The sequence below is a fragment of the Lithobates pipiens genome, unplaced genomic scaffold (genome assembly GCF_037356315.1).
Source record: "Lithobates pipiens isolate NorthernLeopardFrog02 unplaced genomic scaffold, aLitPip1_a1.2 Scaffold_13, whole genome shotgun sequence".
NCBI classification, from domain to species: Eukaryota; Metazoa; Chordata; class Amphibia; order Anura; family Ranidae; genus Lithobates; species Lithobates pipiens.
The window spans coordinates 305,503,666-305,530,792 of record NW_027507718.1 but is presented as its reverse complement, the minus strand read 5'-3'; the positions used below and the strand labels follow the sequence as shown (position 1 = coordinate 305,530,792).

At 38.7% G+C, this 27,127-nt stretch overlaps 1 protein-coding gene across 1 annotated transcript in view; it reads right to left on the bottom strand.

Moving 5' to 3' along the window:
• FAT4 (FAT atypical cadherin 4) overlaps positions 1–27,127 on the bottom strand; it is a 330,870-nt gene that overhangs the window by 53,874 nt on the left and 249,869 nt on the right. Inside the window, exons 7-9 of the mRNA XM_077476878.1 lie at positions 7,664–7,844; positions 5,670–5,917; positions 598–4,941 (exon numbers count right to left, since the gene is read on the bottom strand). Coding sequence (XP_077333004.1) covers positions 598–4,941; positions 5,670–5,917; positions 7,664–7,844 — 4,773 coding nt within the window. The remainder of the gene's footprint in view (positions 1–597; positions 4,942–5,669; positions 5,918–7,663; positions 7,845–27,127) is intronic.

Here is a 27,127-nt window from a genome sequence, read left to right as displayed (position 1 = left end):
CCTTGTCCACCAGCACCAACAGCTACATTGATTCTGAAGCTCTTTCCCCCTCTCCATAAACATGAACACAAATGTTGGCCATACCAATTTAATCTGAGGAGGTTGGATCATACCTACACCACCTTCTGGTATGCCACGCTATGTTATAACATTTCTACAAGACACTGACTATCTGGTAGGAATCATATGAAAGGCTCATCATTTATGTAGAATGAAAAACTGCATCAGGAAACATTACCTGTCAATGAAGAGGACCCATGGAATAATGAGATTACCTGATGTGCCCTATTTTCATGCTGGATAAAGGGAAGTGTCCAAAGTGTCTGATTTTTCATTTCCAGACAGGCAGCTCTCCAGAATCTATATTTAGCTATGTCTATATTCATTCAATAATAGTTGGTAGGCATGGGATAGGTTTTACATATTTCTGCTGACCCTTTCATCCAGTGGGAAAGGAGTGGAAAAGCAAGATCTCTAGGGACTAAAGGGTGGCATATCTCTCCCTTCACTACTGAATTTAACTTTACCTATATAATCTTTCACGTATATAATTCAACATTTGTATTAAACATTTAGGAAATGCAGAAAATAGCTTACCTGTAGAACCTGCTTTGCAGACACAGTTAAAGCCTCCTGGAAAGTTCTGGCAAATGCCACCATTTTTGCATGGACTAGAAAGGCACTCATTGATATCTCTCTCACAAGCTATTCCAGCAAAGCCATCTGGACATCTGCAGGTAAATCCTCCCACTAGGTTGTGGCAAGTCCCTCCATTATGACATGGGAGAGGCAAGCACTCATCAATGTCAGTTTCACATAAGTTTCCCTCATATCCAGGCATGCATTTGCATATAAAGGTTTGTAAAGGCTCATTTGCTACTAAAATGACAGGAATACTTTCCAGGACTTGTATTGTTGGGCCCACTGCAAGTCTTCTCATGCAGCTTCCTCCATTGTGACAAGGATTATGTGCACATGAATCATGATCTACTGATTCGATCCATACTCCACTTTGTCGGAATAACACTTCTTTTATGCTTTCAAAGAAAGTACCTACTCCACTTGGGTTAACATAATGATTGTTACTTCTTTTCACAGCTGTCATGACATATGTTTTGTTATTCTTTTCAAATACTCCATAGACTTGTACTGCGGTTCCAAGCCCAGTAAGCTGAGAGCTAGCTATGCGCACAAAGTGCAGATAATTATTAGTTAGAAAGTCTTTAACAGTTGGTATATTTATGCGGAGAAGGATACTGTTGTCAATTGTGGCATTGCTAAATCCTGTAAAGAAAATGCGGACATTATTTGTGACTGCACTGTGTAAGCCATCACTGCTGTGAACTAAAAGGTCAAATGTCCCATCGGTAGATCTTGATTGTGAGTAAAGGTCACAACTGTCTGCTGGGATATTAAAGAGACTTGTAATACCCGATGTTAGTGTACACTGAAAACTATCCAGAACATCAGGATCTTGAGGCTTGACACTACCTAAACTGCCACCAGAAAAGAGGTTTCCATAATAATGAACAAAAATCTCAACAGTCCTTGATTCAGAAGGGTTATCATTCTGGTCAATTACCTTAACATGCACAGTACCTGTTGAAGACATTTGTGGAAATCCAGAATCTCTTGTCACAACAGATAGGAAAAACTCACCGATTTGTTCCCTGTCAATTTCTCTGGTTGTAGTAAGGACTCCGCCAGGGCTAAGACTGAAATAACTAGTTGCTGGGCCAGTACTCAGGAGATAATAATTAAATGGTCCTTGATTTGGAGGAAGGTCCAGGTCTGTGGATTGCAGTGTCATAACATGAGTTCCAGATCTATGGTTTTCTTTGACTTCTCCTTGAGTGTTTATTAAAGTAGGTCCATTGTCATTAATGTCTTCCAAGGATACTAATAAAGTTGCACTTCCTGTTGCAGAGGGTGTTCCTGAATCAATGGCTAACACTGTAAGATTATATATAGGTGTGCTTTCCCGATCTAGTTCAGTAGTAACTGTAACCTGGCCAGTTTGGGGATTGATTGAAAAGGCACCCTTTTCATTCCCAGAGCCAATAAAGTAGGAAAATCTGCTCCAGCTAGGAACTGAATCAGAGTCATAGGCACTTACAAATGTAACATGTGTTCCTGGGGGTACACCTTCACTAATTTGTACATTATACAATTTCAAACTAAAGACAGGGGGATCGTTAGCATCAAGCACAGTGATATTCACATTGACTTCATCAATATCAGCTCCACGAATGCTGCCAATATTTTTCGCCAGGACTTTTAATGAAACCCTTTCCTCTTTCTCTCTGTCTAGAAGACCAGATACGTACAACTTCCCTGTCTTCTTTTCTATCTGGAAACCTTTTTTCCTGCTACTGCCAAAGATTAAGTAATGAACTTCCCCATCAATACCTAGATCACGGTCACTAGCAAACACTTCTCCGACTACAGTTCCTTGAATGGCAGCTTCGGAAATCTCGAAATAATACATTTTTGAAACAAACCGAGGTACGTATTCATTTGCGCCTTCTAGTTGGACAGTCACTGTCACAAAACTGCAGCGCTCCTCATCAGGAACGTTGAAAGCTTTAATGGTAAGGTGGTAACTTTGTTTTGTTTCATAATCAAGAAATCCTTGAGTGGTGATCACACCGGTGTTTGGATCAATTACAAAAAGGTCACTGTCTGATGACTGAATTGAATATGCTATTACTGCATTAGGGGCAGAGTCTGCATCAGTTGCATTCAAGCGCATAACCGTAGTTCCACTAGGTGCATTTTCCGTGACACTGGGCAAGTATTCATCTGCTTGAAAAACAGGAGGATTGTCATTCACATCTTTAACATGCACTGTTACAACACAGTAACCTGTTTTAGCGACCCATCCTCCATCAACAGCACTTATGGTTAAGTCATGTTTTTGGCACACTTCATAGTCCAGGTTTCTGGACAAAGATAATGCACCTGTGGACGTGTTTATAGCAAAGAGACCAGATTCATTTCCTGCTGTTATGTTATATGTGCTCACTCCATTCATAGATGTATCCCTGTCCCTCGCTGAAACCGTCCTGATAACTGCTCCCACAGTAAAACTTTCCAGGACAGTAATGCTTATGTGGCTTTGTGAGAATTCTGGTGTATGGTAATTTTCTTCCGTCACAGTAATGTTAACTATTGCCACAGAGGAAAGTGGAGGACTGCCTTTGTCTTTTGCTGTAACTTTAATCACAAAGTTTTTATTCAAGTCCATCATTAAAGAGGCTGCAACACTAATCCAGCCGGATTCTTTATGGATGTGAAACTTTCCACCAAGATTTTCCGCTGAATATTCCACTTGAGAATTGAGTCCAAAATCTATTTCATCAATGGCTGTAACCCTTAGTAGTTTTGTACCGATTTTTGCATTTTTGGCAACAGGACTAAGGTATTTACTCTGCAAAAATCTGGGAGGATTGTCATTGCTGTCAACGATGTTAATTGATATTGTTGTTTCACTCATAAGAGGAGGGCTACCTCGATCAGAAGCACTGACTATAAAACTGTGCCTATTAATATTAATATTGCCAGAGGTGTTGGGGTTCTGGTACTTTAGGTGCTGCTTATTAAAAATTTCCCCAGTAGAGGCATTAATCCGAAAAAACTCAGACTGAGATTTAATGAAATAATATACCTGACCATTGAGACCTTCATCTGGATCAGATGCTGAAACGTGGGTGATCTTGGTTCCAGGCTCAGTAGTTTCTGGAAAATTTAGGTAATATGATGGTTTACTAAATCTCGGAGCATTGTCATTGACATCAGTCACAAATATGGTCACATCTGTGCTTACAGTCCATCCTGAATCATGAGCAGAGACTCTAACAATATAGCGATTGTTATCTTCCCTGTTTATCGGTCTACTTACTGTAATCACACCAGTGCTAGGGTTAATATAAAAAGGCAGAGTAGTATCTGCAATTGTATATCTGCTGACTGCATTTGCACCAGAGTCTTCATCTGAAGTTGTAACCTGGGTAACCACATAGCCCAAAGCTGCATTCTCTGGAACAGATGCACTGAAGATCTGAGAGAATCTCGGAGCATTATCATTATCATCTAAAACATTAATAATAACTTTCACAACTGAGCTCTGTGGAGGATTCCCTTTGTCAGAGGCTCTAATAGTTAAAATATGTTGAGAAAGTTTTTCACGATCCAACATCCTTGTGCTTCTAATCTCCCCACTGACTCTATTTATACTAAATAAATTATCTTTGTTCCCATCAACTATCACATAGTCCACTTGGCCATTGGATCCACTGTCCTTGTCCTTTGCAGTAACTGTAAGTATTTTGCGTGGAGAAAGGTTTTCCATAATTTCTGCTATAAATGGGTCCTGTTTGAATTGTGGCACATTATCATTGATATCTAAAACATTTACTTCTATCTTTTGGTAGGAGGAGAATGGAGGAAAACCCATGTCTCTGGCTTCAATCCACAGAATGTATTTTGAAATAGTTTCATAATCCAATGGGTTCTTGATGTAAAGCTGTCCATTTAGTTCATCAATATGGAATGTATTGCCAAAATTGCCACTGGAAATATAAAAAGATAATGCTCCATCCCTTGTTGATGATCCAAAAACAGTTGTTACCAATGTTCCTACTTCTTGATTCTCAGGAAATGCAAAGATTTTTTGATCAGCTCTTATTTGTGGAAAGTCAGCTTTGTTAGCAAACCTCACGGTTACTGTGGTAGAATCTGACTTGGAATTAACTCCACCGTCTTTAACTTGAACAGAAAATGTAATCTCAGAAGCCCCCTCTAGTGGCTCTGCTGTTCTTATAGCACCTCTTAGTGGGTCTATGAGAAACTTGTCTGCATGTCGACCTTTCAAGGAAAAGTGAAGCTCTGAATTGGATCCAATATCTTCATCAGTAACTGTGACAGCAAACACAAATGAGTCTAAAGAGAAAAAAATTAATTTAAATAAGATTATAACAAATGTAAGAGAGTACATACATACAAAGGTTATCTCTAGCACAGTTATTTTTGTAGTTTTTAATAGAGTGGGGACAGGTTAAACATCCTGTTAGTTTATTTTTTCTCTCTTTATTCTTTTAAAAAGATTTCTCCTCACTTCCTGTCCTAGAGAGAAAATAGGAAGTTAGTCTGTACAAAGTGAGGGAAATGTCCCTCTTAGACATTTGTCACTAGAACACGTATCGCCACTGAAATAAGTAAAGAAATAGGGGAGTGTATACACTGAGGACAAAGGAAACAAATCAGACAATGCAGGCATCATCTGCTGTCAATCAACTTGGTAGGAGGAGGCAGGATCAGGGAGTGACTTGCCTCTCTAGGCTTTGATGATATCTGTTTCTGTGTAGGCACTGTAGTTCCAGCTAGGAGGACGTATTCAGAAGTGGCATTAGTGGACCCTGCAAGAAGACTGAGCCACTGTAGGACAGCAGCTAGAGAAGAGCACATTTTGACAGATAGATTGCACAGCAACCACAGGCTTGGAATGAAAAGCCATAGCAAACACGGTAAATGTTGAGGTCCGCCACATTATATGATTTTTATATTTTCGTTTTTAATAACACTTCAAACTTCCCTGAATGATGAAAAAATATATATTTTACATACATCAATACATTACATATGTGACCAAAATAATAGCATATATTTACCTGCAGCTGCTGGTGATGGAATATGGGTGACATATGGGTGATGTAGAAATCTTGGTGGGTTGTCATTTACATCAAGAATGTTCACTGTCACACTTGTTGAACTTGATAAACTTGGTGATCCCCCATCAGTAGCCATAATGAGCAGTGTATAGTTGTCCTTAATCTCTCTATCTAACAATGAACTACTTATTATCTGTCCGGTAGAGGGGTTAATTGTGAACTGAGAATTACCACCAACCAGGCTGTATCTAAAGAAAAAAAAATTGTTAAAATTACCTTGCACAGAAGCTTTTGTTATAATCAAACAAAATGTTGTTATAGTCAAGCTACGATTATATTATAGCACTTGCTACAAAGAAGAAGAATCCCCGAGACAGATCATTAAATTGAGTAAATTGAGTAAATCTGGGCAAGCTCATTAAACTGTAGATATTCCAATAATGAATACTTGTCCAAGATGCAGATTTAATGTTCTATTAACGACGCTTTTGCTTCAGACAAACCACTATGATCATTTTAAATGACTTTAATATTACAACCATCACTACTAAAGCCTAGTGCTTAATAATCTACATCCAAAATAAATAAACTCCTTAAGATAAATTAAATACTAAATATAGGTTTGTAATAAACTAGTTTATGGTCAAAAGAACAATTATTTTAATTATTTTTTGTGGGAAATGAACCATTGGATGTAATACAAGACAATTAAATTACTTTGGAATCTTCAGAGAACTTAAATTACTTACTAGGAAAAGAACATATTGGTACCTATAACCGTTATCACAAAATGTACATTTGTGTTCTACTTTTTAACATTTTTTTTGTTTCTCTCTGTACAAAGTTAATCAAATATTAAGTGGAACCCTAGGCTAAAATTAAATTCACAATTTAGTCCATTTATGTAAAGCAAAGCTTCACTTAAGAAAAACACTACCCTTCCTAGAATTTTAACCTAAATTAAACTCACCACCCCACCAGGTGTTACTTACTGATCCAGGACAGGGGCAGCCACCTCCATTATATATACCCTCAAAACTATAATATTCTTCAGCTCTGGCACACTCCATTACAGAGCGCTAAATAGGCACCTGAGAGAGTGGGTGGGGAGAGTGAGGTTTTAGTTAAGGGGGCTGGGGAGGGAGGACAAAGTGTTTTTAATTTTATTTTTTTGTTTTTTACTGCAATAAAGTTGTTCTGTTTTCAGCATTGCTGTTATAATTCTAGAAATCCATTATTAGCTTACTTTTTTTTATAATTCCCTGCACAGTAAAAATCATAAAAAGATTGCAAGCAATGTGAACCAACCAAGCTGTATTGTATTGCAAATTGCTGTCATTCTAACACCTATTCAGATTATTGGGGATAAAGTAGAAGGCCTTTTAGCTGAGTTACTAAGAGTGGACTTAAAAAGAAGAGGGCAGACAACAACAACGTGCTCATGCTCACTTACAGTACAAAGAGCATGCTTGTGGTGCAGAACTAATAAAAAAAAAGTAGTTTGAAAAACTGGTTACATTAGTGTTACCCTTCTACGTCCTATGTTATATGATAAGGAGGGTGAGTTGCTGAACACAATGACAAATACTTTGGCAGATCAATCCACTTGATTTTTTAAAGTGTTGCTCTGAGAGTTCCACTTTAAGGCTTTTATACATTTGTACCAAACATAGCACACAATATAATCTGTTTTTGAAGATAGAAGATCCCCTATGTAGTAAACCCCGTTAAAACACAAGAATTAATTAGAGACTACTATATGGTTGTTTTGAGTTGTCCATGCACTCAGTAGGTAGCACTTAGCTTGTCAGTGTGACTTAACATCCTCATTACTCCGTTTGATGAATATAGTAGTGGTAAACACATTAAATTATGAATTGTCACATGAAGGAGAGTGGCGCTGACAAAAGGAAGTTGTTCGCAGTGGAAGGATGAAAAGAATATTTTGTAACAGAATGAGACTAGAAAAAATATAATCACATTACTAAGCTTACCGAACAACACCATTCAGGCCAGCATCAGGATCTGAGCAATTGAGCAGTAATACATCTGTTCCAGTGGGTGCATCTTCTGAGATACTTATAAAATGCTGATTTAAGGCAAATGCTGGTTTATTGTCGTTGACATCATCTACATTTACTGTAATAGTACCAGTTCCTGTAAGAGCTGGAGACCCTATAATAAACAAAGTGTTAAAAAAACAAAGTCAATTTATTGTGTTGTTTTTAGGACTGTGTTAAACACGGCTCTGATAATTTGCTCTGTACTAAAGCTGGCCATTGATGGATCGAAATTTGGCTTTCTCAGCGGGAACCAGATTCATTTAGAGTCATCTATGGCGGTTCCCATTTGTGAGAAGGTGATCTAATGATCAACTTCTCATGAACAGGTTTGTAAAATTTTTGTCCGATCAATGAATCACTGATCAGTGTATTCTGACAGCGGAGGCATCCCCAGAATACAATAACACAACAGAGAGGATTCCTCCATAAACCTCATCTGCATGGATGGAGGAATCCACTGGCTGATCAAATAAACCAGTGTTTCTCAACTCCAGTCCTCAAGGCACCCCAACAGGTTATGTTTTCAGGATTTCACGCAGATGAAATGGCTGTGGTAATTGCTAAGGCAGTGAAACTGATTAAATCACCTGTGCAAAATAATGGAAAACCTGAAAACATGACCTGTTGGTGCGCCTTGAGGACTGGAGTTGAGGAACACTGAAATAAACTGACCTGTGTATACCCAGCTTAAGATGAATAGATTAATGCTGGGGTCCTCAAACTTTCTAAACAAAGGGCCAGTAAACTCTGAACCTTATGGGGGCCAGATTGTAGCCAGCAAGAGTAAACAATGCCACAGGTCAGTGATCACTAGGAGGAGAAATATTGCCCCATCCTTGGTGTCAGTAGGAGAATCATTGCCCATCATTAGTTTCAGTGGGAGGACTATTGCTCCATTGTTTGTGTCTGCAGAAGGAAGAGTGCTCATCGTTGGTATCAGTGAGAGCAAGCATACCGCAATGTCAGTAACTGTAGAAGGAATAGTACCCCATCATTGGTGTCAGTGGAAGGAATAATGCCCCATCATTGGTGTCGATGGTGTAGTGGGAGAAGCTTTGCACTGTTGTTGGTGTCAGTTGGAGGACTAGTGTCCCATCAATGTTGTCAGTGGGAGAAAGTGAGCATTGCAGGTGCTAATGGGATTAATAGTGCCCCATCATTATTATGAATGGAATGAGTTGTGTCCCATCTCTGGTGTTAGTGGGAAGAATAATGCTCCATCAGTGGTGTAGGTGCCCTTTCGTAGGTCTCAGTGGGAGAAATTGTGTAAGTAAGAGGAACACTGCCCCATTTTTGGGGTCAGTAGAAGGAATAATGCCTCATAATTGGTATCCGTGAGAGAAAAATGTTTGTGTCTGTAGAGGGAATAGTTTATTAACTATGGCAATTTAGAGGCATGCATGGCAATTTCCTCATATGGGTAAAGCACAGCAAAGTTCACTTCAGCTTATTTCGAGTCAGGTCAAGTTGCAACATGGATTTAGAAATTGAAGCCGATTTCTAGTGTGCATGATTGGATGTTTGTGTTCACATCACTTCACACTTTAGTAATCAGGCCTCCACCTACAAATCTTTGTGTCAGGTAAAAGGGAGATGCAGATATAGATTTTTTTGATTCAACCAACATTTTGAATGTATCAGTAATATGGAAAGCTGTCATGATATTAACCATTTCCAGCTGATATGGCACATATATACAACCTCTTGGTGGGTAGGCTTCAATGCTGAGAGGCCGCATATAAATGTGGCCTTATGTAAACAGTTTTGTTTGCTGAAAGCCCATGCCCTGCGTGCTCCCAGCACAGTCACCGGCGGAGACCAGAAAGCTCCCAATGCATAATTGCGATTGGGAGGTTTCTGATCATGTGGCCGTTGTGACAGCCATTTACAGCAGTCACATGACCCTAATGCCCACCTCCACCTTCCGGGACTTAGAAGCTCTTAAAGGGCCAGGGCGGTGGCGTGAAGGGGTAATAAAAGTGAACAAAAAGAAAGGTCCTTTAAGCCAAAGTAAATTTACACAAAATATAGGTAAAGTATGGTTGCATTCAGGCAAGGAAATAATTCATATAAGTTCACTTCATACAAATGGTAGTTGTAACATGACCAAAATAAGGGTCTCTAGACGGTTTCAATCAAGGTTTACTGGAACTCTAGGGTTCTTCCTGAGGTTGATAGATGGTTCTTGAGCAATGAGCACTCTCTGTCTCTCAGATAAGTAACCACTAAGACCAATGATCCTTTTAGATATCTGTAAGTGGGGCATTTTTCCCACTCCCCACCTAAGTAAGATGCATTCTTCCCATCGACCACTACGCTAATGATAGTTGTAGATACAGTAATTCTTTTTCAGAGGTTCCCATGAGATCTGATGGTTATTTAAACAGTTCCTCCATGTTAAAAGGGTTCAGAAAGGCTGCTCTATATAGCACATTCAGTTAGGGCTCCTTTTGCTAATTTTCAACTGTATATACTTGTCACTGTAAAACAATTTTTTTTAAAAAACTATATTACCATCAATATATACACTATATTGTCAACACCTTTGGGATGATTTAGAGGGGAGCCTGCGAGACAGGCCTTCTTGTCCACATTAGTGCCCGACCTCACAAATGCACTTGTGGAAGAATGGTCAAACATTCCCATAGACACACTCCTAAACTTTGTGAACAACCTTCCCAGATGAGTTGAAGCTGTTAACGCTGCAAAGGTTGGGCCAACTCAATATTGAACCCTACAGACAAAGACTGAGCTGCCATTAATGTTCATGTGCATGTAAAGGCATGCATCCCAATACTTTACAATATAGTGTATAGTGTATCTTTTACTTTGCACAGATGAAACATTGTAATAATTAAAATGAAAATAATAACATAGTAAAAATTAATTGTTTTGAATGTTCTAAAGATAAACATTTAAATTTAATTATTTGCCACGAATAACCATAAATCCTCAGCACTCTTTGTACTACCTTATTAAAGTGGTTATATAGTTAAATTTTTAACTTTGACCTACAAGTAAGCCTATAATAAGGCTTAGCTGTAGGCAAAAAGAAAACCTGAATCTGTAGGAGATATTCCCCTCGCAATGAGCCGCTGACTTCAGTGGCACATATGCACCAGGGATTCTCAGCTAAAAGTCCAGCAGACGCCAGACCCTGCCGGGAAGAAAACCCCTGTGTGCCTGCACGGGAGTGACGACATTGCGGCTCTGGCTAGTCACAGAGCCGATGCATACTAGCTCATTATGCCGTTTCCCTTAAAGGTGTAAAAAAAAAGTCAGTGGGTTTACTCCCGCTTTAAATAGGCTTAGTTAAATGTTTGATTACTAGTAACTGTGTGTACACTGAAATATACACACATGCAGCACTTTGTCTAAAAGTTAGTATCTGTACATGTTATTTTACTTTTGTTAATATAAAATTTACTTGAGAATTCAACAACTAAACTACAATATTTATATTGTAAAAACAATCCATGTAAAAAACTAATTAAAAAAAATCACACCACTAATAAGCACACTTCTGAAATGTAAAACCTATTAGTGTGACTCATTTTACACTATCCTGTCATGCAGCCAACATGTGCCTTTTTGGAAATGACAAGAAGTGTTCTTGAATTTAGGAAAAAAAAAGTTGCTCAGTGTTTGTGCCTTTAAAATTAAATATATACCATCTACTGGCAATGTTGCATTTGTCAGCAGCAATAAAGTTTAAAAGGAAAAGAAAATTGAGACTGTTTCCTGATTTCTACAATTACGACAGGATTGGAAATATATATATATATATATATATGCAGTCATTTTGTACATCTGTTTCTGTTGCTAGTTATAGCTTATTTTACTATCATTCAAAATCTCTTACTAAAGGTGGTTATCACACCAAAAATTTGCATTTCTGCCCATTAATATCTACACAACCCTATCTCACAGAACAGCCAGAATGATGTCACCACTTCATCTGTTAAAGAATGCACTCCTGTCCTCTCTCCAGCCCCAGTTTGTTGACCTGGCCAGGAAGGAGCAGCCTTATCCCTTTCATGCCTAAGCCTATTTCTGACATTTGTTGCTTACAAGTTAAAATTCGTATTTTTCGCTAGAAAATTACTTAGAACCCCCAAACATTATATATATATTATATATATTTAGCAGAGAATCTTGAAAATAAAATGGCGAGCATTGCAATATTTTATGTCACGCTGTAGTTGCGCAGAGGTCTTTCTAGTGCAATTTTTTGGGGAAAAAATACACTTTCATGAATAAAAAAAAAAAATAAACAGTAAAGTTACCCCAATTTTGTAATTTTGTATCATGTGAAAGATGATGGTATGCCGAGTAAATAGATACCTAACATGTCATGATTTGAAATTGCGCACATTCGTGGAATGGCGACAGACTACGGTACCTAAAAATCTGCATAGCCAACGCTTTAAAAAAAAAAACAGTTACCAAGTTAGAGTTACAGAGGAGGTCTAGTGCTAGAATTATTGCTCTTGTACTGACAATCCCGGCAATACCTCACATGTGTGATTTGAACACCATTTACATATGCAGGCGCGACTTATGTGAATGTTTTCTTTGCTGCGCGAGCTCACAGGGAAAGAGACACTTTAAAAAAATTTTTATTTTTTTACATTGTCACTTCAAAAAAAAGTATCACTTTTATTCCTGTCACAAGGAATGTAAACATCCCTTGTGACAGTAATAGGTGGTGACAGATACTCTTTATGGAAGGAACGGGGGTCTAAAAGACCCCAAATTCCTCCTTTGCACTTCAAAGTATTCAGACCGCCAAAAACAGCGATTCTGAATACTGTCATTTTTTTTTTTAACGGTGCCATTAGCAGCCAAGTAAACCGTAATCATGTCTCCCGGTGGGACGGGAGACCCGGGAAGAGCAGTGGAAGGTGGCGGGAGGGGGGATATCCCCTCTTGCTCCTTTGGTATAACAGCTGAGCGGCTTTTAGCTGCATCGGTTGTTATCCCTGAAGAGCCAACCACCCGCTCTAAATAACGGTATAACCCCTTAAACCCGAGGCCGCATATGTGCATACAGTCATCGGGAATGGGAGGGTAACTCCATTTCGCTCTGCTGTCAGATTTCTTTGTAGCACAGCAGCACTTCATACCTCATTGCCTCCTAGTACTACCCCTCCTCTCCTCATATAAGTGCAGGTGTACAAGCATTGGTAAGAGGCTGAAACTAAGGGAAATGTATAGTGGGGTAAAAAAGTTCTCCCATTTAAAAAGATGAGAAAGTCCTGTAATTGTCATCATAGGTAAATCTCAACTATGAGAGACAAAATGTGGAAACAAATCCAGACAATCACATTGTCTGATTTTTGAAAGAATTTATTTGCAAATTATTGTGGAAAATAAGTATTTGGTCAATATCAAAAGTTAATCTCAATACTTTGTTATCCACCACAATACAGGGCACTTTCACCCCCTTCCTTCCCAGCCCAATTTTCAGCTTTCAGCGCTCTAGCGCTTTCAGTGACAATTGCGCGGTCATGCTACACTGTACCCAAATGAAATTGTTATCATTTTGTTCGCACAAATAGAGCTTTATTTTGGTGTTATTTATTCACGACTCCGTTTTTTTTTTTTTGCGATATAAGCGCAAAAATAGCGGAAATTTGGAAAAAAAACAATATTTTCTTTTTTCTATTTGAAAAGAAATCCAATAAAATCAAATTTTGTCATAAATTTAAGCCAAAATGTATTCTGCTACATGTTTTTGGTAAAAAAAATTCCGTTAAGTGTATAATAATTGGTTTGTGTGATCACGGACATATGTACGCAAATGATTATGTACATATGTGTGCAGGTGATCACGTACATATGTGTGCAGATAATCATTGGGACATGTGATTTTAGTGGGACATATGTGGGGGACATGTTTTTATTATTAGGGACATGTGTTTTTATTATTTGGGGACATGTATGTTTTGGGGACATGTGTGTTTTGGGGACATATGTGTTTGTACTGTGTGGTGTGTTGTGTGTTTACACTACACTGATGATCAGTGAGTAAAAAGCTGTAAAAAGCAGCCCATACTCACTGATCATCAGCCGGCTGCAGCGTTCTGCTCTCCTCTCCTCAGCGGTGACTTCCGTGTGAGGAGAGGAGAGCCGATTGCCTAGCAACCGGCTGTTTGTTTACATCACATGACGGCCGTGATTGGACACGGCCGTCATGTGATCAGGAGGGCCAATCACAGAGCCCTCCTGCCGATCTGAGATGTGCCGTGTCCGGGTGACACGAGCACATCGGGATCGCGCCGCTGCGCGGGCGCGATCCCGCTACTCCTGAAGGACGTTCCTGAACGTCCTATCAGGAGTAGACGGCTCCCACCCGGCCGTATATATGCATTGGCCGGGTGGGAAGTGGTTATATATCCTTTGTTGGCAATGACAGAGGTCAAACGTTTTCTGTAAGTCTTCACAAGGTTGTCACACACTGTTGCTGTTATGTTGACCCATTCCTCCATGCAGATCTCCTCTAGAGCAGTGATGTTTTAGGGCTGTCGCTGGGAAATACAGACTTTTAACTTCCTCCAAAGGTTTTCTACAGGTTCAAACAGGTGCCATGAATATGGGGTTGAGATCTGGAGACTGGCTAGGCCACTCCCGGACCTTCAAATACTTCTTACGAAGCCACTCCTTCGTTGCCGGGCGGTGTGTTTGGGATCATTGTCATGCTGAAAGACCCAGCCACGTTTCATCTTTAATGCCCTTGCTGATGGGAGGAGGTTTGCACTCAAAATCTCACGATACATGGCCTCATTCATTCTTCCTTGTACATGGATCAGTCGTCCTGTTCCATTTGCAGAGAAACAGCCCCAAAGCATGATGTTGCCACCCCCATGCTTCACAGTAGGTATGGTGTTCTTTGGTTGCAACTCAGTATTCTCTCTCTTCCAAACACGACGAGTTGTGTTTCTACTAAACAGTTCTACTTTGGTTTCATCTGACCATATGACATTCTCCCAATCCTCTTCTGGATTATCCAAATGCTCTCTAGCAAACCTCAGACAGGCCCGGACATGTACTGGCTTAAGCAGGGTGAGACGTCTGGCACTGCAGGATCTGAGTCCCTGGCGGTGTAGTGTATTACTGATGATAGCCTTTGTTATGTTGGTCCCAGCTCTCTGCAGGTCATTCACTAGGTCTCTCCATGTGGTTCTGGGATTTTTGCTCAACATTTTTGTGATAATTTTTCCCCCACGGGGTGAGATCTTGCGTGGAGCCCTAGATCGAGGGAGATTATCAGTGGTCTTGTATGTCTTCCATTTTCTAATTATTGCTCCCACAGTTGATTTCTTCACACCGAGCTGCTTGTCCATTGCAGATTCGGGCTTCGCAGCCTGGTGCAGGTCTACAATTTTGTTTCTGGTGTCCTTCAACAGCTCTTTGGTCTTCACCATAGTGGAGTTTGGAGTGTGACTGTTTGAGGTTGTGGACAGGTGTCTTTTATACTGATAACAAGTTCAAACAGGTGCCATTAATACAGGTAATGAGTGGAGGACAGAGGAGCCTCTTAAAGAAGAACATACAGGTCTGTGAGAACCAGAAATCTTGCTTGTTTGTAGGTGACCAAATACTTATTTTCCACCATCATTTGCAAATAAATTCTTTAAAAAATCAGACAATGTGATTATCTGAATTTGTTTCCACATTTTGCCTCTCATAGTTGAGGTATATCTATGATGACAATTACAGGCCTCTCTCATCTTTTTAAGTGGGAAAACTTGCACAATTGGTGGCTGACTAAATACTTTTTTGCCCCCCTGTAGGTACTTACACCAGTTACATCTACACAGGTATTTCCCACACATTTCTAATTCTGATAACTGGATTACATTGATCATGTAATCAGGAGGTAAGAACACACAAGGGGAGATTTACTAAAACCCGTAACACTCAGAATCTGGTACGGCTGTGCATGGTAGCCAATCAGCTTCTAACTTCAGTTTGTTCAATTAAGCTTTGACAATAAAACCTGGAAGCTGATTGGTTTCTATGCAGAACTGCACCAGATTTTTCACTCTTCAATTTAGCAAACAGCCCCCACAGAGTGCTGCAGAATACATTGTAAAGTCCAGCTGCAAAGTGCTTACTATAGGTGCTATAATATTGTCTCGCACTTTTTTGAAAGATAAGACTGGCTCAGTATAATCCATTTTAAGAGGAAAAGAAAATGGATAACAATAAAGAGTAACCTTTCCACTTAGTCAATAGTCCCAAATCCCAATATTTGCGTTGCTGACTTTTGTTCACCATTTTTAATGTTACCTTTCACATTTTGTTGCACTCAGATTTACAAATCTGAGCATCTGTGGAGATACAGTGTAAAAGCAGCAGAATAATTTTTAGGTGAAATCACCGGATTACAGTAGAAGAGAGAGTTTGTAAATGTTTAAGCATGTAGTCTGTGTGTAATACCAATATCATATTTGCGGTGAAAGATTCTATTTTTCTTGGTCAGGCTCGTTTCCCAGAATCTAGGATTTTACTGCAATAGCAGCTACTCCTGAGGACTGGGTTTTTAATCATTTACCAGTGGACCACCAGTAAGTCTTTCCTAAGGCATCCCTTGACAATTATCTGCCTGATGAGGAAGAGAGCTATTGTGTCTAAATGCACAATCTCTAATCGGTATTAATATAAACCGCTACTTCCATACTTGTAAATACAACTTGTGCATTACCTAGAACCAAATGTCATACAAGACATCATTAAATCAATCAAGCCACCATACTGATGTAAGACTAAATATAGGTGCGGCAATGTGTGTGCTATTTTATAACTAAGTGTTTGAATAGATATCAAATAATACATATAAAATAACATTTGTGTGAAAGATATTATTATTATTATAACATTACAGGCTCATGTCACAAAAACCTAACACGAGCATTCTTTCCTTTAAAGTGTGTGTAAACTAATTTACAAAAATCTCATATGGGGGGGGGGGGGGTCATCAAAACTAGAGCAGCTATGCATGACAGCCAATAAGCTCCTATATTTCATTTTTTAAGCTTAACTGAACAAGCTCTATTTGTGGGAAAAAAAGGACATAAATTTTGTTTTGGGTACAACGTCGCCAGACTGCGCAATTGTCAGTTAAAGCAATGCAGTGCCGTATCGCCAACAAATTACCTGGTCATTAAGGGGGCAAATACTTCTGGTCCTTAAGTGGTTAAAGAAGTCTGGAAAAATTCTACTAGCACTTGTTGACACAATGAAGAGACTTTCCTTGTATAGTTAGGTGGTTTGTTTTTTCCTGGGGGAGACACTGAACCTCATGCTACTATGGCCTGTTTAAATATAGATGTAGAGCCTATATAGTATACTGACTAGTATACTGACGGTGGGCAGGTATAATAGAGCTCGATATATCCAGTTTGAAAGGAATATATATCTGTCCATATGGATTATTATTGAAGCCCCTGTTACTGTGGACTGAAAACAGGTGAAAGGGTGTTTGTTCTACCCTTCTCCTCTCTATTACTCTCCCCCTTGAATTATCTGGATGCGTATGGTGTATCTCCTTCCTCCCCCGGTGAACCATATGAGTTTCTATTCATATTTATATATCTTTACGTCATCAGCCCTGTACACGGTCACTTGATTTAGTAAGAAACTACCTCCTGCTTTACACAGTGATTGCTGAATGATCATCTGGGAGCTCTCCATGTGGAGATACTTCTATACTGACAAGTGAGACCTGTTCCTTCCAACTACTCCAAGTGTGTCCTGAAGAAGCAAAACAGTGAAAGGTGTTGACGCACAGGGGCTCACTGCCATTTATTTGGGGTCAACTCTCTTGTTTACACTAGGTACTCATTACTATCATATGCCTATCATATGTTATTAATTCTTTTTTACTTTACCTGTCTGATATGACTTATTGTTTGTACGATATCATTGTCAATCTTGCCTGTAAAGTCCGAATTAGGGCCCTGTGGCCTTTTACTCTTTCTCTCTTCCAATCAAGTTTATACAGATGTGGCTTTAGGAGTGTTATTTCAATTTTTGAGACTTTCCTTGTATCTTGCATGAATCTACCAGCAGCTGTTGATAGTCAAAAACTCTCCCAAACAAGCAGAGAAAAGCAGAACCAAAGAAAACACGTACACTCTTCTGAAGACAATAGCAAAATAACAGATTTTGATGGTGTCCATTTTTTCTGTAGGCAGCAGTATAACCCTGAAGTGTAAGAATTGCGGACAAGACAGGAATAAGACTTTCAACAATTGAGTATTTACTGAGAGGAATATGGAAGCTGAAATGCTGGTTGCCTGACTTCCATGCTGATCCAATGGCCTTGGGTCATTTTGGAGTGCTGACCTAGAACAACTGTGCAGATCAATAGTGACAGGCAGGCAACCTGCATTTCTTAGAAGGTCAGCAATGACAGACTCTGTATTTATCTTACCATAGTTAATTTGAAAATAGTAGTATACTGCATTGTTTGCTTGTTGTATTTCTTTTAGTAGTACTGCCAAGAATTATTACTGTTATTTTGTTTTTCTTGCTGATGCTGTTAGTATTTCTGCTTCCTCTGAAATAACTTGATGAGCTTCTGTACCCTCATTAGGTATGAACAAAGTAATTTCAGTGTTAAATTACTGATATTTGGCTGTTGGCGAAATTTCCTTTATACAGAAAATCCCAATCTCCTTAATGGAGCTGCTTGGGAAAATATGCATGGGAGAAGAAAAACAAAAAGGATCGGGGGGGGGGGGGGGTAGGTGTATTTAGGGTAGGCCGGTGTTTTTTGTATTTATGCTTATTCCATTTTTTTCTAATTATTTATTGGTGTTCTGTCCCTTTATATATTACTTCTCCTATTTTTGCTATAATTTTTTTTGTGTAAACAAAAAATAAAAAAATAACACAATCAGGCCAAGGAAAGGCTATTTTTGGCACAAAAACAGATTTAGAATAGTTGAAAGAAGCTTCTTTAAGCCTTGGGGGCAATTTAAGGCCATTTGCATGCTTACGCTTTCACATATCTTATTATAGTTTTTTGCTAATATGGTGAAATTTCAGAACCCCCCTGCTTATCCCTAACCCTCATATGGGTTGCCTAAAAAGGCACATTGTCTTAATTTATTCCTCTTATTTTTACACTGGGAAGAATCGATTTTCTATGTAGAACATTGTTGCTATAGTACCCAAACATGAATACTTTCTTCTTTATTTTGGGTTTAAATATTAATGAAGCTTTGTGCAGAAAATGCTAAATAATCCAAATTAAACTGCTAATCGTCATTACATTTCAATCCATGGTTGTCTATGGGTGTGTAATGACACATGTACAAAATAACTTAAAAATAATCAAATGCAAAATGTGCTTATTAAATGAAAAAAAGGAGATAATTATATGCTAATTGCTATCTGGTGGGAGTCTGGTGTAATTGAGGAATAACAGTTCTAAACAAGCTTTAGACAACAGTTTTGGTTAATAAGCCTAATCTATTCAGTTAGTATCACAAGCTCACTGAAGCAGTAGGCATGAGGCATGCCAAATATCTCCAGGACTGTCTGACTTAAATTAGGTTGTTATATTGCTGTCATTTATCAGTATGATTTTAATCTTTCACATATACTTATGCTTTTATCATGTCATCTATGGGTTTAAGGCCAGTCGAATAAAGTAATTTTGATAGCATCCTCATCCGTCTTAATTGGATCTACTTAAGGAACAGCCTCTAAAACCACAAAACATAACATTCTCATATCTCAAAACATTGATAAAAGTACATAAATATATTTATTATTTCAAAATGGTCGTTAAAATTGTTAGTGTGGGCTGATTTCACATAAGTCTTAAAAAATAAAGGGCAGTACTTTAGAAATACAGTAATAATTATTAGCAATGTGTGCTAATTCAATTAAGGAAAGCATCTGCTCTGATCTTGGTCCAAACAATACAACAGCATACATGAGCTCATTAATATTTTGATGCCTTGGGTTTCCTAATCACTAACATGTTTGCTAATTTCCTTAATAGCATAAGCTGATCTAGACACTTTTAAGAGATGATTAGGTCGCATCAGTCTCTACCATAGCTGAGACTGATTAGCGCTTAAAAAAACCTTTTGTTTTTTTTTTGTTTTTTTTACACCAGAATGTAAACCGTTCTGAAAAAATGCAATATTTTTCTACTGTATATTTTGCTATAGAAGCAAAAAACAAGGCAACAGTGTTTCCTCAGCTTTTCATCAAAATGTGTCTGTGTTTTTTTTTCCGTTTTTTTGCATGCGCCCATACGCTGTACTCATGTTTACGATAGCACCACCATCAACATGAGTTCAGCAGCGCACAAGCATTCATGTAAATATATGTATAACGTACATGAAAGGCTGTGTGCTGCACCTTGGCTGTCCAATCAGAGGAAATACGGTGGCAATTACAATGAACAGACTCAGCTGCCTGCGTGCAAGAACACATAGGGGATGATTTTCTAAAGGCAAATAGACTGTGAATTTTGCAGGAGCATTTGCACTTTGTTTCCAGAGCTTAGTAAATGAGATGAAGTTCTGCTGACTTCCATCATCCAATCATGTGCAAGCAAAAAATTTTTTTTATTGCATGTAAATGGGTATTCTTTGCAAAGTGAAGCTTCATCTCATTTACTAAGTTCTGGAGAAAATTCTCTTGCACAGTGCACCCTCTATTTGCCCTTAGTAAATCTATTGCTCTTTTGGACCATATTATTAGTCCTGCAAAATCCATAGAATATAACTTCGATTTGATCTGTTTGACTTTTATTTTACCAAATCACAGTAATGTGTTAAAGCAGTATTAAACCCAAAAAAAAAAAACTTCATTATTTTGCACCTTACCAATTATAGATGGTTTTATTTGTTTTCCCTTTAATTTCACCTGTTAATTCTGCCAGGAAGTCTGGTATTTTTCAACTTCATTTAAGAGACCAAGCTGTACAGCAAAAGTGGCAGCTACAGGGTTGAGACAAACCATTTAACACTGAGAGTGGTGTTTGTGATGGTCAGCTTTAATTCATTTATGTAAAAATATTAGGAATTTGACTTTTAATTTGTTAGTCAAGTCCAAATCTGGTAGTGCATCTATTGCCGCGTTCACACGACCAGACTTTTTGACGGACTAGGTCAGACAGAATGAATCCGTTGGATATTACGATTGTGTGTGGGCTCCAGCTGACTTTTTTTCCCCAAAAGTCAGATGGACCTAGAAATAAAACATGTTTCAAATCTTTCCGACGGACTTGAGTCCGGTCGAAAAATCCATTTGTCTGTATGCTAGTCCGATGGATGAAAACCGATGCTAGGGTAGCTATTGCATACTGGCTATGAACTTCCTTATTCTAGTCCGGTCATACATCATCACATTCGAATCCGTCGGACTTTGGTGTGCTTGTGTGTGGCCAAGTCCATTCGTTCAGAAAGTCCGTCAGAACTCCGGCCAAAGTCTGTCAGGAAGACCGCCGAACCTAGCCCATCGAAAAGTCCAGTCGTGTGTATGTGGCATAACACTACCCTCCCCTCAGATTGACTATGCAGCTGTTCAAAGGCATCCAAGCACTGTGCTGTTTTACCTGCTATGAGGGAACAGACACAGAACCAGACACATACAAGCAGAGAAGTGATTATAAAAGCTCTTTTTCCTGCGGGGAACTTTTAGCAGTAGATTTTGAGTGATCTCAAAGGGTCACTTTAAAGGGAATCTGGCCATGACTGAAAACACCAGTTGTTAGTGATCCAGAAGCATCTGGGCAGAAGGCAAGATACGGATGATTTTCAAATTCATTCATCCAGTCCTGAGCTTTACTCTTTTGCCCTGCTGCATATCACAGCCAGATTATGTCACCTAACTACTGCATTTAAGCAGTTCCGGTTACCTCCTTTCCCCATTCTGCAACTGAATAATGAAGGTGCAGAAGAGTGATGAGCTCATCTGCCTGCTCATTCTACTCTGTTCTCACATCAGCTTAGTCCTTGTCATAGCATGTATCTCCATTGCATCTGATGCACTCCAAGTCATTTTCCTCTTTCCCAGTCTACTGTACAGGAGGATTAAAATAGGGGTAAAGCCAAGTTAAATTCATAGGCGCATGCAAAAATAAATTGTTTTTTTTTAATGAATGCATAGTTGCATTTGCAAGTATTTTTGATGTCTGCATTGTTTCAGTTTTTTAAAAGGTATTCTCACATTGTTTTCCGACTAGTTCACTTTGCATAAAAGGCTGCACAATGTGGAATATACAACGTTCCTGCAAGAAGTTATAGCGAAAATTACTCTTTAGATATTTATAAAAAAATTGAAAAAGCTGATGTAGTGTTAAAAATCTGGATAGTATTTCACTGCTTTCACTAAAGCAATGAACTAAAATTGGTTCCTCTGGGAGCTGTTCTGAGGATGAGCTGTAACTTTATGTCTTACTAATAAGTGAATTATTTTCACACTTTTATCACGTGGCTTTTCCTTCCTTTGATTTGCCTGCCAGGGACTGCATTAAATGGGGCTCCTGTGAGCATAGCTAAAAGATATGAGCATGGAGTTTAGGATTTAAGCATATCCTGCAGGAGGTAATTTGTGAACAGCTCTCTCTACTACGATCATCTAGGCTGAGCAACTTAAAGAATTGTACCAATGATTGAGATACACAGCTGCTCCAGGCATGAAATGTTTCATTAGTGTCCTTACTTCACATTCTCAATCAGTTTGTTGGTATTACCACTTTCCCGAGATCATCCTGCATCAATAAAATTATACCCAGATGTTTTGTATAACAGCATGGGAGGATACCAAATTTCATTTAAAATTGGCAAATTTGGTAGAAAAAAATATTTGGTATTATACAAGTGTGTTTGTTTTACTTTGCTTTTCTTGAATGCCCCATAATTTCACCTAAAGTAGCAATGTAAACAATCTAAAATTACATCTACAGCAAAAAGTAAAGCTTACATTTCCCAATAAATGCATATGCAATGTGATCCTTCTGACTGATGAATGCTATGTTTACATATTATGAAAATTACATGCTACAGATTAAATGCTTCTATACATGCATTTCAGATAATGCCCCTGATTTACTAAGTAACAGGATTTTTTTTAAGCTAACAGGATAAAGTAACATGTAATGGTAAGGTCATTTATATCTATAGAGTATACACAGTACCACTCTATGCTGATACAATAACCGTTTTTTAAGGTCAGTTATATGCAACACAAAAGGGATCTATAACACGACTAAACCTTATACGCTAGTGCCCAGATCAACAAGTGATGATGATAATGGTTATTATTATTATTATTATTATCATTATTATTATTACAGGTACTAATATAGTGCCACCAATTTGTACAGCACCTTACATATATATTGTACACTCACATCAATCCCTGCCCTCAAAGAGCTTACAATACATTGATTTCATCATATGCACATATATGTTAATCACTTTTTGTTCTTTTGACTGTTACTTGAAAAGAAATGGTTACAAACCATCTGAAATCCTGCTGGTTAATCACCCATTGGTCTAGATGCGTTTTAAAAGGAAAGGATATTTAGCTTCCCCATAAACTTACCTATTATCACCAGACTAAATCTAAGAATCCCTACTTGACAGAGAATCAACCGTGTATGGGAACCATTCAAAGTCATAACAATTGCCCCTGTATTAAAAAACCTTTAATAAGAAGGGGCATTTCAACCATGAGGCAAGTGAGGATCCCAAAGGAGGAAGCATTTTTAATGCATGGCACCTGGCTTCCTAATAAGCTAATCTTCAGGGAGCAGAGGAGCAAAATATAAGTGCAAATCACCTGTTATTCGCTTACATAAATAGTGTTGGTGGATGAAATGTTCAAGGGTAGTAGAGGGCCACATGGTGGTGGAGCCATGCCAGGTAAGGATAACATTAAAGTGATTATAAAGTCTTGTTTAAAAAAAAAAATCATGTTAACCTTACCTGCTCTATTGCAGTGGATTTGCACAGAGCAACCTGGATCCTCCTCTTCTCGGGCCCCTCTACACCGCTCCTGGTCCCCCCCTCCTGTTGAGTGCTCCCACAGCAAGCAGTTTGCTATGGGGGCAACCAAGTCAAGCTCCAGCTCTGTGTGTTCGTTCAGACATGGAGCTGCCATTTGGCCCTGCCCTATCTCCACTGATTGGCTAACTGACATATATTGACAGCCGTGGGAGCCGATGGCACCACTGCTGTTTCTCAGCCAATCAGGATGGAGAGTCTCGGATGGCTGAGGGATTTGTGGACAGCGCTGGACAGAGATGGGGATAAGGCAAGTATTAGGGGGGCTGAGGGTGTTTCGTCAGATTAGGCGTTCCGGCAGAATGTGTAACGTAACTCACTTTCCTTCTCTGCCATCTTGCTACACCCCGCACTCCTCCATAGTAAGAACACACTGAGAAGGGGAAAGCGGACATCATGTTACACCCAACTGAGTTTTGCATTTTAAACTTATTTTTAACAATAAAGTGAGTTTATATAGTGAAATACAGTTCTTATAATTCCGTCTGACTGGTTAGATGAATTTTAAAAGCAGCGGCAAATGTAAAATGCAAAACTCTGGTGGGTGTAACAACATGTCTGCTTTCCCCCTTCTCAGTGTATCCATACTATGGAGGAGTGTGGGGTATAGCAAGATCACAGCATTACACATTCTGGTGGGCTGCCAAATCTGATGAAACAAGGGCAGCTGCTGCACACAGAAGGCTTTTTATCTTAATGCATAGAATGCATTAAGGTAAAAAACCTTCTGCCTTTACAACTCCTTTAAGTGGCAATGAAGGGCTAATTGATTTAAGTTTTGAAATAACTTGTTGCTGTTTAGTTTATATCTACTTTATTGTAGAATTATGTTTGTTAATTTGTTTGTTGTGTGCCTTTTAGTTGGATAATTGAAGATGAGAAAAACACTTGGGGGAGGATTAACTAAAACTGAAGCACTCATAATCTGATGCAGCTGCGAATGGTAGCCAATCAGCTTCTAACATCAGCTTGTTTAATTAAGCTTTGACAATAAAACCTGGAAGCGGATTGCTTTTTTTTTTTTTATGCAGACCTGCACCAGATATTGCATGCTTCAATTTTAATAAACCCCCTATTGGTGTACAAAAGCTTTTGCATAAACAGCTTACATAGGAAGCATTGAATAACTGTAGAAACAGTACTCCAACTGTGATCTAAGGGGAGTTTACAGGCACCTTAAGTATTGCATTTGCTGGAAAACACTATATATTCTGCAAGGTTTTCCCATGGAGTGTTCAGTTGTCCCTTACATTTTGCAGGACACTAACCATGTCCCTGATTCATAGCATATTATGCAGAACTTACTAAAGGAGTTCTTCAATAACTATTTAGCTATTTTTTTAAATTTGTATGGCCAGCACTGGAGTCATATAGAAATGTTTAAAACCGACACCTGATTTGTTGCTATAGGGAACAGCCCTGTCGTCCTTGCTCTATTTTTTATAAATAGATGTATTATAGGTACTTCTGTTTGTGTACTGGCACAAATTCTATAAAATAGGGTAACATTAATTCTTTGGATGCATTTTTTTATAGAAGGCCTTTAGACTCTGTATCCAAGTTATGTATTGAAACAGTAGACCCTGACTATATGCAGGTTTCCAGATGTGCAGTTCATTAATGATGCAACCAATAAATAAATGGATGTTGATGGATGGAATGTAAGTGATTTCCCTATAGAAAATGTTCAAAGAGTTAAAGACATTAATGAACAAAGCGGCCTTACCAGTACTATTCCTGTCACGTAGCCAGGACCTAATATTTACCTATCTCTCTGTGTCTCTGGCAGATGGAGGAAGAGAGAAGTATTTTCTCATTGGCTTACTCACAAAGCAAGGTACAGCTATACAAAACAATGATTTATACACTTGCACGCTGCAACAGTCCCATAAAAACTCTTTCACACAGGCGCCTGTTGCTTTTTTGGCAAACACGCACAGTAGAATGATAGGCTAGTATCTGCAATCTGAAGGCTGTCACGGTTTCATAACATTTCCCATAGAGATTTAAGTATAGGCCACTTGAGTGAATTTGCACATTATAATAAAATTCCCTGGGAGAAAAATTACTACGTGGATCTAGTCTACATTTTCTAGAGAGGGGATTAAATGCTACAAAGTAGAATTCAAAAGACAAAACCTAGCGTGACCTACAGTAGAACCAACACAAAACATTTAAGTTCACATTAAGGTTATATGTATTGTGATAAAACTAAATTGCCAGACAAGGCGTTCGATGGGACCTATTTACTGTCTAGGCTTCTCCAAATTATGGCCCTCTAGTTGTTCGGGAACTATAATTCCCATGATGTCCAGTCATGTCTGTGAATGTCGGAGTATTATAAAGCGTTATGGGAAGCGTAGTACTGCAACAGCTGGAGGGCCATAGATTGGAGATCCCTGGTCTAGAACGTGCATTGTGGGTTCCAGGGAAGGCTGTTAGGAAAATAGGTAAGTTCACCTTTATGAGGTTTAGGCTGGGTTGTTGAAAAGAGAGATTGGGTGGGTCTACAGTCTGGCTGCCCTGGTCCACAGATCCAACTGCCAGGATACCTAGCTCATTATAGAAGGGTTGGGAGGACTCACAGGAAAGGGCTGTGTGAAAGAATTAAAAAAAATTCTATGAAGTGTACCAAACTGTGAGTTGGTTTAGGGTGAGCAAAAGCCTACTATATGGGTCGATTTATTTCTTACAGTAAGACATTGGAGTTGATTTACTAAAGGCAAAGGTAGTTGATCCAGAGTTTAGTAAATAAGGTAAAGATTCCCTTTGCAAATAATATCCAATCACGTGCAAGAAAAAAAAAATGCATTTTTGTTTATGCATGATTGGATGATGGATGTCAGCAGAGCTTCTGCCCATTTACTTAGCTCTGGAGCAATTGCACTTTGCAAGTGTAGTTGCTCCAGAGCTTAGTAAATGAGGTAAAGATTTCCTTTGCAAAGAATACCCAATCACATGCAAGGAAAATAAAAAAAACGGAATTTTTGCTTATTATTGCTTAAGGAGAAACTGCAGTCTATTTGCCTTTAGTAAATCAAACCCTTAGTTTCTTTGTTTTTACTGTTGAAGTAAAACTGTTTTCAGTTAATATTCTACATGAAAATGCATGTGAGACAAGTAATATCTCAAAAGGACTGTGTTGTATAGTGATTTTCTGCCACGGAGCTACCACCTGAGCATGTCCTCTGTCAAAATATTTGTAAAGGACAAGTTGTCCTTTAAGGTATTGCCCCCACACCCCAAAGTGCAGCTCACCTGGCCCAATCCCTATCTATGTTTCAATGAACTTCACTGTGAGGTCCTTACCAGATTTGCACTGCCTTTCTTTTGAAAGTGGTTCTTCTAAGTA